General features: G+C 39.2%; 1 protein-coding gene across 1 annotated transcript in view; it reads left to right on the plus strand.

Moving 5' to 3' along the window:
- Positions 1 to 250: 250 nt before the first annotated feature.
- Positions 251 to 12,058, plus strand: part of spock1 (SPARC (osteonectin), cwcv and kazal like domains proteoglycan 1) — a gene marked incomplete at both ends in the record, with an annotated part of 101,591 nt that continues 89,783 nt past the window's right edge. The window contains one exon of the mRNA XM_079249582.1: positions 251 to 385. Within this exon, the coding sequence (XP_079105708.1) occupies positions 251 to 385 (135 nt within the window). The remainder of the gene's footprint in view (positions 386 to 12,058) is intronic.

The raw sequence follows: 12,058 nt of genomic DNA on the forward strand, positions 1-12,058 counted from the left end.
CACAAACAGTGGCTCATTCAGCTCTGAAACGCTCCTTTGTGCTGCTGGAAGTGAGACTTTCAGCTTTTCCAAAGTGCAGTGTGTCACTTTCTCCTCTTCATACACTTCGCAGCATCCTCTGCGCCTCCGTGTGTGTTCCTCTGTCAGAGGGGCCACATCTGTTTTTTTTTTTGTTTGTTTGTTTTCTTGTCTCTTTTGTGTTTTCTACCCTCATCTTCTGTCCTCCTCTCTATCGCTTTGCTTCCAGAAGATGCTTTTCTTTCTGCTGCCTGCCGTTGCTCTCTTCCTGAGCAGAGACGCGGCGGTCTCCGGGAACAGTAACGAGAAATGGCCGGGCACCGTGGCTCAGCACCACAAGGACAGATCCTGGAACAGATTCAGAGATGTAAGTTGCACAGAGAAACTTAAAATGTAGCCAAAAGGAGCAACATAATTAGCTTTATTATGAGTTCATGTGCACGTGTGTTTCTCTGTCTGTGTGTGTGTGTGTGTGTGTGTGTGTGTGTGTGTGTGTGTGTGTGTGTGTGTGTGTGTGTGTGTGCGTGAGAGAGAGAGAGAGAGAGAGAGAGAGAGAGCACATTACGCCCTTAATGCACCCAGTGAGTACTTGAGCACTTGCCAGCAGGCATAATCCACCTTGTAGAAACTCAGCAGGTTGAAACCCTGCTTGAAAGCCACTCAGACTCCTAGACAAACATTCACTGCTTCACAGGGTGGAATAATTCTCTTATGGTGGAGATATTTCTGTTCTGTGTTGCCAGATTCTTCTTCTGAACACTGACTTCATGATGTGTTTTCATTTTATTAACAGTACAAGAGGTCATCAGTCATTTATCTCTTGTGCTTTATGTTTAAAATATAATAAAACACCATGAATGCAAGTATTAGTATTAGAAAAGCACCTGCCAGTCAGGTTAAAGTGATATCTACACAGAACCATGTGGAGCTTGTGTGTAGCTCAGCTAGCATTGTGGATGTGTCCTTGGGACTAACTGGCTTGTCTTTACGGATATTTAATGATATTCTAAAAATATTTAACTGGAAAGTTGTTGACGTTTAGATGTGTTTGAACTATATATTGACTTGAAAGCTGTTGACATGTTACAAAACGAGGTACATGTTTACAGCTGTGTTGCATCATGTCTTCTCTCAAGCACACTCTGTAAGCGTTTGGGAACATCAGGAGACCAAGGTGAAATGTTTTCACATTCTTGCTTGATATTGTTTCTATATACGACCCAGAAGTGTTTTTCTTTTTTTTTCTTTTCTCCTTGTATTGTGTGGATGACCTGATTTGGCCTCCAGCGGCTCAGTTTAAACACAAATTCTTTAACTTCAGCACCATGCTGCTAGAGTATCTGCTGCATGCAGTTTGTCTTGCTGAAATAAACAAAGCCTTCAATAACTTCATAGAAGCATATGATGCTCTTAAGCAGACACAAACTGTGCAGTGTTTAATAGCGATGGTGATTTCAGAGAGCAAGTTACCTCTACAGTAGATTCCTGCAGCCAGAGCATCACAGGTTCAGTCTTTTGAACCATAACAAGCAAATTGAGAATATGGCATGGTTTTTTTTCTTCTTTTACAGATTCCAAAAACACAAGATGGATGTAATTATTCTGTGCCAGCACATATAAAGTTCATTGGTGATTGATAGACCCATGTAAGAAGATTGGGAGGGGGAGGGGCAAATAAAATTTGAAATTTTGATTCTTCAGATCTCAGTAGTTTTTAGCGCTGCCAGCATTAAGTTCTATAACTCAGAACAGGAATCCTTCTTTCAGGATTGTAAGATCTTTGTGGGGTATGTTGGCTTTCAGTTTCATGCTTGTACCTTGTAACGAAGGACCTCTCAGAGACCGATCTGGGTTAACCAGGATTTTTTTTTTAACAACTATGGATAACAGCGAGAATCTCCCTAAGAAGGCAATGGCAGGATGTTGTCCAGACAACAGCCAGGTGAGTCAGAGCCAGGAAGGAAAAGGGCGAAAGGTCCAGCATAGCTGATGCAAGGTCCAGCGGTGTGTGAGAGTGGAGCAGGGCTTTAAGAAGCTGGGTTGGTAATTAAATGCAGGTATGGACTAGCAGAAATCAGGACAGCGCCCGCGGTGAAGCCCAGCAGGAGTGGGTGTGTCTGCAACAGAGACAGGTGCAGGTGAAGAACTTTTAAATGGTTTTACTTTATGCTTACTTGTCATGTCATAAGAACAGAAAACCAAAGGAATTGTAGCTATTCGCCATGCTTTACATTCCCAAAGCATCTTTTTATGGAAACATACATACAACACGGCCAACTCCTGGGAGACCGATAAAATGGTTCTTTGAAGAATTAAGAGAAAATCATGTTCCTCTTTGACTATGGTGAGAAAAAAAACTTTTTCTTTCAGCCCTCAACTGGGCTGTCACTGCAGCCCAGAACCAGCCAACTACCCGGTGTTTGTCATGTGGAGGTGACAGTAGTGAAGCAATGTTCTCAACGTTATGATTCCCTTTGTTGCCAGCAGACAATTCAGCAGACTTGGGGGCTAACTTTGGCCTTTCCTCTGCAGTACAGGAGCTGTGATAAGTGTGATGGCTATGACAGTATACTCTCAGCCAGAACTGTGCTACCTGAGCTGTGTGTCTGTCCGGTCTTTATGCTGCTCTGTGGTCTCCTGAGCAAATGAAACTTGTTAATGGCAAACTGTCAGTTGTCATGGAGGACAGGCAAGGAAAGAGGGAAAAGGGAAGGGAAAGGAATGGCGGGGAGGTGGAGTAGATGTGTGGGAAAGGCTGTGACATTTATGTTTAATATTTCAAGCAATGCTGCCACACAGATGCAGGGGCTGCTGTAGCAGTTGTGTGTGTTTGTATCCATGTGTGTGTACATTGTCTGACCTATCACATAAGGGAACTTGCTGGTTGTAATTTGTCTCCTGCAGCAGTGGCTGTTGTTTGTCCCACTGTGTCCTCTGTCTGTCGCCACTCGGTCTGAGTGATTTCTTCCCTTTCTGACACCAAACCATTAAAGAACAAAGGAAAAAACACAGAAAACATAGTTCTATGAGTCATTTTCAAACCGTTCATACTCCTATCCAGGGTGCTGGATGGGAATTTGTCATGTGGTGAGAGATCTTTGTTTTTTAGGGTTATCATTCGGTGTGTGTTGAAGTCATCAACAGCAACAAACTAAGAACTTCTAAATATTACATACAAAAAAGTCTAAATCCAAAATGTGATTGATAAAGATAAACATGTGTTTAATAAAGTTTGAAAAACTGTTTTGACCGAGTGTACTTTGCACTTTCATAATGATGAAGCTGATGCTGTCTTAACAGATGAAGTTTGTTTGGCACCAGAGCATCTCTGTCCCGAATGCCATCTGTGCCCATAGCACCTCCATTTGTGACATCACACAAAGACAACAGGAATGAACTGATATAGGCTATATTTATTGATCATTTTTGCATTAAAGTAGAATTGCAAAACATTAAATGCATTAAAACATACATAGCTGTACATAAGTAGGGACTTATCAAATGAACTGACATCACTTGGTCATTGTGTCTGGTATTTTGCTAATCACCTCTCAGAATGTGCATTTGTCTGACAATAATTTCATTATGTTGGAGCAACTTAGGAGTTAGGATATGTAGACTGAACCCCTCTTTAAAACTATCACATTTTGATGTCTAAGGAATGCATCTTACTGAGGACGAGTAGATGTGACACAACAGGCTCAAAAAGCTTTTTGTGCTGCCAGCTGTCCAAAATGAAAGTTAACTCATTTGAATCATTTGTGACATTGTTGGTCATCAGTCATAATTAATGATGTGTCCATAGTAAGGCATGTAATCACAGTTACAATCATGTAATCACAATTAATTACCACACCATTAATCATGCAGCCATCATTTTCCCGTCTCATTTCACGCTGCTGTTTGGATCGGATAACGCTGATCACAATCTGATTTCAGACTAGGAGTTATGTATTAGCAAATAGCTCTATAACATATAAGCTAAGTTCAAATGTGTACAGGGAAAATTAGACAACAATAATAGATTTGCAACTGTTTTTCCAAGGTCAACAAACTGCTTTATGTGGTGGATCTAGAGAGGTTATAGTTTAGTGGTGCTGTAACAACAAATGTTCTATATATCATAAACACAAAGTAATTTAGATATTGAGTCATCAATACTCAGCTGGTAAAGTTCAGAGTTGGAAGACCAGTACATCCCAGATGACAGCACCAGTAAGTTCCTGTATGTTTATGTGACGATCATGAGTTCTGCAATAAAGGCGGTTTCTCATTGAGCTTTAGTCCTTCATTGTCCCGTCCATGTGGAACGCTGCTGCTGTTTCTTACAATACTTCTTGCATCTCTGTATCACACCTCCTTTTCTTCCATTCTCTCTGAGTAATGAACTCCTCATTTTTCTTCCATATTACTCTCTTTATCTTGTGCTTTTCCTCTGTCTGTGGAGCTGTGAATGACCCTGTGCTTCCTCAGCCGTAGCATTCTTTGTCGCTCCCTCTTCCTGCCCCTGCCGGCTCCTCTCCCGTGACCCCTCCCTCTGCCGCTCCCCTCTCCCCACCAGGTTTCATTTTGCATCCCTGGTGATGAGCCGCTCCTTCTCTCTTGCATGATGCATAAGGCTCTATTTTCTGACTGCAGCAGCTGAAGAGTTAAAGTTCAGGCGTATATTTCTTCTGATCATCCACTAATATTTTATCTGGATCCACTTTTACTGATGGCAGACATTTAGTAGAAATTTGCTTTTTCCACTTTTGTTGGTTAAATAGACACCAATTCAATCAACACCTCCAGTGTCTTTGTGTGCAAACAGGTTTTAGCTGATTTGAAAAGACTAAACTGAGAGCGAACATTCAGACTGAAGTGTGAATGTGTGTCTGTGTGTGTCAACATGTGTGTGTGTGTTTCTGCAGACCAGCTTGTCACAGTTTTATAACTCTATGGTTTGTCTTATTATGTGTCTTGTATCTTTTAATGGAGGGTCTTTACTTATGATGTGGGCTTTGAAGATTACAAGCAGCTTCTTCTGTTGTACTTAACTTTATTGATCAAGGAAAATCTGTCCTTCACCCTTAAAACTTAATCAACTTCTTATTTCCTCTTTTTCCAAATCACTTCATCTTCTTGTTGTCATTGTGTTTACCAACAAAATTTCACTCTGCCTGAGGCTACAATAAGTCTAATTGTCAGATTTTTTATGTAAATAAAGTGTCGCTGCAGAGGAAGCAGACACATTTGTATGCAGCTGTATTTCATCTTCAGAAAGGGTCAACTTTGTAGTAAGCTTGCAGCTGCCATATGTGGTTGGTTGCATCAAAGTATTTTGGTCAAGAGAAGACACGAGTGAATTTTCTGGGTCCAGCTGGAACAGTGGGGAAGCTAAAAGCAAACGCTGAAGAAAATCTTAACAGCCAGTGCAAATCTAGCAAGCGAGTTGCAGCCATGCAGCATCAAAGACTAACCAGACTGATTTACATGAAGTAGAGGCATCAGCATCCACACGCTGACTTCACATTGGAGGTAGATGCTCAGTCTGATCTTTTCAGAAAGAAATATAATCCATATCTTTCGCGAATGGAGGATTTGAAAACACTAATGCTTCATTGTTGTCAAAATTGCAAGTAATCCTTCACTTTATCTAAATTATGCAGCTAAATGCTTCACCTTGGTGTTAAATGTAAAGTGAACAGGAAAACACTGCAAAGAGGAACATCTTTGCCATTTGGTTTATTAAGAGCCAGTTTTATTTTACAAATAAATAAAAATATCTCCACGACACCATCATAAAATTTTTGTCATTTTTATTGTTTTTAAGCATTATAGCAGCAGAATGATGGTCTGGCTACTGTATTGTTTTTTTCCTGATTGAAATTAAGAAAAATGATGAGCAAAAAAAAAGTTTTTACTTTTTTGTTTTTATGTTTTTAGTCTACAAAAATCAACAATATCAAAGAATCTGAGGAATCACTATTAAAATCGATTCAGCACCCGAAAAAATTCAGAATCTAATCAAATTGGGACAAAAGCGTATCATCACAGCCCTAATCATACAGTCTTTACAGTCTTGAATGCACCCTCATACTGTTCCAGTTTGACCACACATGAATAACAACTCTTCTTCTCAGTCTTTAGAGCAGCTTAGTGTATACTGACAAGCTAACTCTTCTCACGGAGCTTTGCATGCTAGCAAATTGGACTTTACCTTTTGTAAAAGTGCTTTTTACTGTTATATGTTATACTGTTATATTGTATTTTTTTGTTTTTGTTTTTGTATCTGTAACCTGCATTTGTTGATGTGAAACACTTTGGTCACCTGGAGTTTTAGTTAATGTGCTCAAAAAATGCATTTTTGAATTGAACTGAACTGAACTGGTCAGGACATCAGAAGCTCCCTAATTTGTCATCATTTTTGATTTGAGAATTTCTTAGGATTCTACTGGAGCTGACTTTTGCCTCTCTTTTTTGTGTTATTTAGTTTGTAAGCAGGTGGAGTTAAACTCTGTGTTCTTGAGCTGGTGTGCTGTGAAACTTGCTGGTGTATCCACAAATCCACAGTGATCTTTTTTTTTTTTTTCTTGTTTTTTCAAAGATAAAAAGCAGCCACATCTGTCTTTGCTTCTTCTTTGCAGTACAAAATCTTCCCACACACAGCTTCAGATACCTTTTGTGCCATGATTGTCTGCTCAGGACAGCTTTGCTCAGTGGTTTCCTCCATAAGTGTTGCAAACATTGTAACAGTGGTTTGTGAACAGGTCATTAATGCATGCGATAGGCCAACCTGATGCTTTGTGGAATTTTACTGTGCTGTGCAAATTACTGAAAATTTTCGAGTCAGATTCTACCTCCCGCTTGAGCCTGAACAAACTTGAGTTCCCTCTGCCTTCCTCTCCTTTTGATTTCTAGAAAAAAAAAACGCTGTCATCATCGTTCAGGCCGCCTTGCTGTTTCCCTAAGTGGTGGAAAACTTGATTTAACTCTTCTGAGCTTCTAGTTGTTTCTCCTCAAAGAGGCTTTGCTTGTCCTTGCCCCTTTCCCCCCCAACCCCTCCTTCCTTTTATTCTTTTGAACAAAATCACATTTTCCAACCTGCTTATATGCAGTCGAGCGTAGAGAAAAGCACTAAATCATATTTATGAGGGACATTTGATGCCTGCTGCAAATAAACAGGCTTTCTATTCATCAGTTGATGGGACCGGTGGGATGTCGAAAATCATTCCGAATAAAAGAAAAGTCAGTGATGAGCATTCAAGCTGCATGTTTCAACTCGCTCTCAAAGTGAGAATTAAATGTTGTCTTTTTTTTTTTTTTTTTTTTTTTTTTTTATCAGCAACACTCTTTCCTGAGACAACAGTCTCCAAGGGGCTGCCAGTCAAACACCCCGGTTGTGTCTGCTATTTGTTTGTGTGTCTGTTTCTGCAAAGGAAGTGCCTGAAATGACACTTTTGTTTTTGCTTATTAAAGTTGGGTGGCCTGGCTGTTTGTTTGGCATAATTTTTTTTTTTTCCCCTCCGTTTATGTGGAAAGGTTTTGCTGAGCGTGCATGTTGCTCTTCACAGTGAACAGATTCCCACCTGGAAGCACACGTTTGCATCCAAATTAAATAGCTGTCTTCTGTGTGTTTGTGCCGACACGCTTTGATTGGTTGGTTATAAAGCTGGGGGGATGGTGGAGAAGTGGGTTTGGAGCTCAACCACAACTACCCCCCTCTCTTCACATACACACACACACACACACACACACACACACACACACATAAACCTTCCAACTGAAGACTCTCCACCTCACATACAGAATCGGGTATTTGGTAGGTCACACGTCATTCCCTCTTATCTCTCCCTGTATTTGTCCAGTTTCTCTTCGGCTCCAACAGCGTCGTCTCTTCACCCATTCTGTCATTCCTCACTTCACTCTCCTTATTCTTACTAAAACTTACTTCATTCCAGATGAAACGGCATGGCGCAAAATAAACATTGTCTTGTGTGTGCTGCTCGTTTAGTCTCATCTCATCTCATTTTCCCTGCTCTCATCTGGCATGAACGTTTTCTCTCACTGAGTTTAAATGACAAAATTCAGACAATTATTACTCTGATGGTCTTTATATGTGTAGATGGATAAGTATCGACTGGTTCAAGCAGGGAATTCATTTTCCTCTGTCACGTAGGTCTTTGCTGTGTGTAAAATTTCCATATGCCTTTCATGCTGATGTCACTGCATACAGATGCACAAACAAGCTCAAAGCCCCCCTCTTGGAGAGACTGATCCATACATTTAGTGGGAGGGGTGACCCAGTTGGAGCCTAAGATAATCAGTAAGTGTTTGAATTGCTGGTTAGACGTGTACACAGATACTCAGAAGCGCACAAGAAAACAATGGAGGACAATTCGGTCATTAGCAAGACCAAGGTCCTCGCCACCTATGACCAGAATAATGTGTTGTTAGATGTGTGTGTGTGTGTGTGTGTGTGTGTGTGTGTGTTTGTGTTTGTGTTTGTGTTGTGTGTGTGTGTGTGTGTGTGTGTGTGTGTGTGTGTGTGTGTGTGTGTGTGTGTGTGAAGCACACATGCTTCATGGTTTAAAACAGAAAGACAAAGCGGAGATGCAAAAAAAAAAAAAAAGCGAATAACTCTGGCTTTTGATAACAAAGAAGGAAATGAGGGGAAAAAGATGGTTGAAGAAGTGGAGCTTTGATGCTTTGATGCAAAGCCCATCAACACTACAGGAAAAACAGATGGACAGACGCAAGACTGAAGGGATGGGCGAATTCTGAAATGCATCATCAGAAAGATGTGTGTTTGTTTTTGTGTTTTTTCCTCTCTGCTTTCTTATGGCAGCCCCTTCCAAATCCCATTCTTTCTCAGTGGGGATTGTCTTTCTGTCAACTTTTTGGGAGCTGATCTGAAGCTCTCCTGCTAAGCTGCTGAATCTTTCCATGAGATGCGCTCCGACTGGCTGCTTAAAAGATGTGAACAAACAAATGCAAGTTCTCTGTTTATTACATTCAGGTTAGACATGAACACGTTTTACCTGTTTGTTGTAGGCATGAATGCTACATACATTTAGTTACATGAAGTTACATCTAGCAAGCTTTCTTTAACACTAGTAACAAAGGCTTCACTTTAAATGTATATTTCACACACACACCCACACACATATTCAGACTGAAAGAAACAGAAAGTCCATTTGCTTTAGTTGTGTCTGACGCTGAACCACACTAAAATGTGTTCATGTAGCTTTCCTCACGTCTTACAAAATGGAAAAAGTTACATCACAATTCAGAAGGGAAGATAAAAAGCTTTTATCGAGGCGTAATGAAACTAGCTGAATGTTACCAGAACAAAGTCTATGAAGATGTGCAGAGAAGATAAGTGACTGATTTAGAAGCCATTTTAATAAAACATTGTTTCATTTTAATAAAACCTCTTATTAGATTTGGCCTTTATTAAATACAACTTGTAATCTGCATCTGGTCTTCCTTCTGATAGAAAATTACATGCAAACATAATAAGTTCAAGAATTTTCTGGCAGAGTAAAGGTAGAAGTCACAAAATTTATACATGTTTAAATTTATACATTTATACATATTTTTACATTTATACATATAAAAGAAAACGTCACAATGATTATAACTTTCATAGCAAGTAAAAATCTTTAGCGATACATCTCATTATCTCTCTGTGATAAACCTCCACCACAAACACATAGTCATATGTTTACAATAGCAGAACTAGGATAACAAGAGGCTGATAATTGAGGTAATGAGATTCCTGACACATCCCGTGTTCATGGCCAACTGCCATTGTTGCTGAAAATTTGCATTATATTGATAAGTATTCATCACTCTGTCAGAATACCGTGGCAATAATACAGCTGGATTTTTCCATCTTCTGAGGCATCTGATATTTTATGCAAGAAGATGTATTTATGTGTGTGAGTGTATGCGCTTGTTTCACACTAATGAGCTTAGTCTTGCAAATAAAGAAAATTATGCAAAATATGAAGCTCAAGCCATCTATACTTCATTTGTAATCATCATGTCTACGTGTTAGAAGAATAATGTAGACAGATTTATGTCACAATAGTCTTTTATGTTTTTGTTGTGTGTGATTTTCTTGTTGCTGGGATTAATGAAGCTGTCTCTCCTGCTGTGCACTGGTTCTCTTATTTGATAAGATTTGTTTTTTTTTTGTTTTTTTTTTACCTCAGCTTTGGCCGGCTCTGCATCTCTCTATAAATAACTGTTTTATTTTTCCTCCTGTAGTGTATTTTATAGGTTGAATCTGTGTGTGTGGAGACGAGCCATAACAGTCCTATTTGCCTGCTTGTTGCTCTGTCGGCCAGAAAATCACTGTTGGTTTAGTCATAGACATTGTTGTGCTGAAGGTTTAACATCTTAGGTTCATGCCTGCTCTCTGCCTCTCTCTCTGAAACATTCCTTCTGGGGCAGGACCCTGAATGTAACATTTAGTAAAAGAAACAGTCATTAGGAGTAAAATGCATATCATTCATACAACACTGGAAATTTAGGTTGAAGTTGATACTGGGTGTTGCATTTTAAAGCAAAAAGGTAGGAAGGGAAGCATCCATTCTTGTCTACAAAAGCATATTTTTTATACATTTAGAAATTACCATATCCTTTTTGCTACAATCCAGACTTTGTCTAGTTTGGCTTTGGAATTAAATCTTCTATTGATCATGAAGGCAATCAGGGAATGAAATGTGTTTAAATCGACCCTGTCAGGATTAAGAACTCCGACTTGTAATTTCTCGTAACCAATGCCATGTTGTAATTACCTGGGCACATTTGATCAAAACTAAATGTATGTAACTGTGGAAAAGAAGATGAACTGATTTCCTGAATGATTGAGTGTAACTATGATGTACATCATGTTGTTTTGTTTTGTTTGTTTGTTTGTTTTAGAACAAACAATAAGGAAAGTGTTCCAAACCAAAGGTTGAAATCCTTGTTAGGTTTTCGCTTAGTTATGAGTATCATCACTTTTAAATGGTTTTTGTAGCATCTTTCAATGTTCTTTTAAAGGGGTTTCATCCATTTTACTGCAAAAATTTTCTTAATCTGTCAAATTTATCAGTTGTTTTGCAAACATCACACTTTAGGTCAATCTGTAGATTCCCAGCAGAACCAAAAGATTTGCAAAGCTTGGAATTTGCATCACTTGACTTTTCCTAATGAGGATTTTCCATAAGCCAAAGCCCAACAAGTTAATTAATGGACACTCTAATATATGTTCTCTGAGAGCTTAAGTCTTTGGGGGGGGGGGGGGGGTCAAAGGTTGTATGTTTTAGAAAACAAAAAGTTGTTTCTTTACATTTAAAAAGTGTCAACTTTACTTAGAATATTAAAAATGATGTTTTTCTTTCATTTTTCCTATTTGGAAATGTCTCATCAGACCATCGAATCAACAAATTCAAAGCCAGAGATTTACAACTTTTGCATCTTGTGGCTATAAATCTATTTCATGGTCAGCCAAATATATAAACCAGCTGGCTGTGTGGGAATAAAGCAAGATCAAGCTAAACACTTGGGATGATTTATTCCACGGAGACAAAATACATTTTATGGCACTCTTGTTGTTAATGTTTTTTCTATGAGGAGGAGTGGACATACAGGTCAATCTATGTGACCCCCGCAGCAGAATTTACTCCCAGTAATGTTTACATATTGCAATGTAAAACTGCTCCTCACTGACTAATAAAACTGTTTGGTTTTGTTGAGCAGAAGAATTATGATAAACTCACAATGTGAGTTTATCAATCACCATCACTTTTTATGTCTTGCAGTATGTTGCTGCCACAATCTGGTCCTACATTATCCTTTTTTCCACAAAACTTGTAATGCGGTTTATCTTGTGATTTATAAAGCACTAAGATTGATAGTGTCTCTCTCCGCTTGTTCCCTGTCATCACAGCAGTTGTTACTGAGATGATGAATGCAGTCATTGCTTCACCAGATGTGATAGCTGATGCAGATAATCATAGGAACGGCATTCAAATTAGACATCCGTGTTTAGAATATGCACTTTGGC

Source organism: Telmatherina bonti (genome assembly GCF_933228915.1).
Source record: "Telmatherina bonti genome assembly, chromosome: 12".
NCBI lineage: Eukaryota > Metazoa > Chordata > Actinopteri > Atheriniformes > Telmatherinidae > Telmatherina > Telmatherina bonti.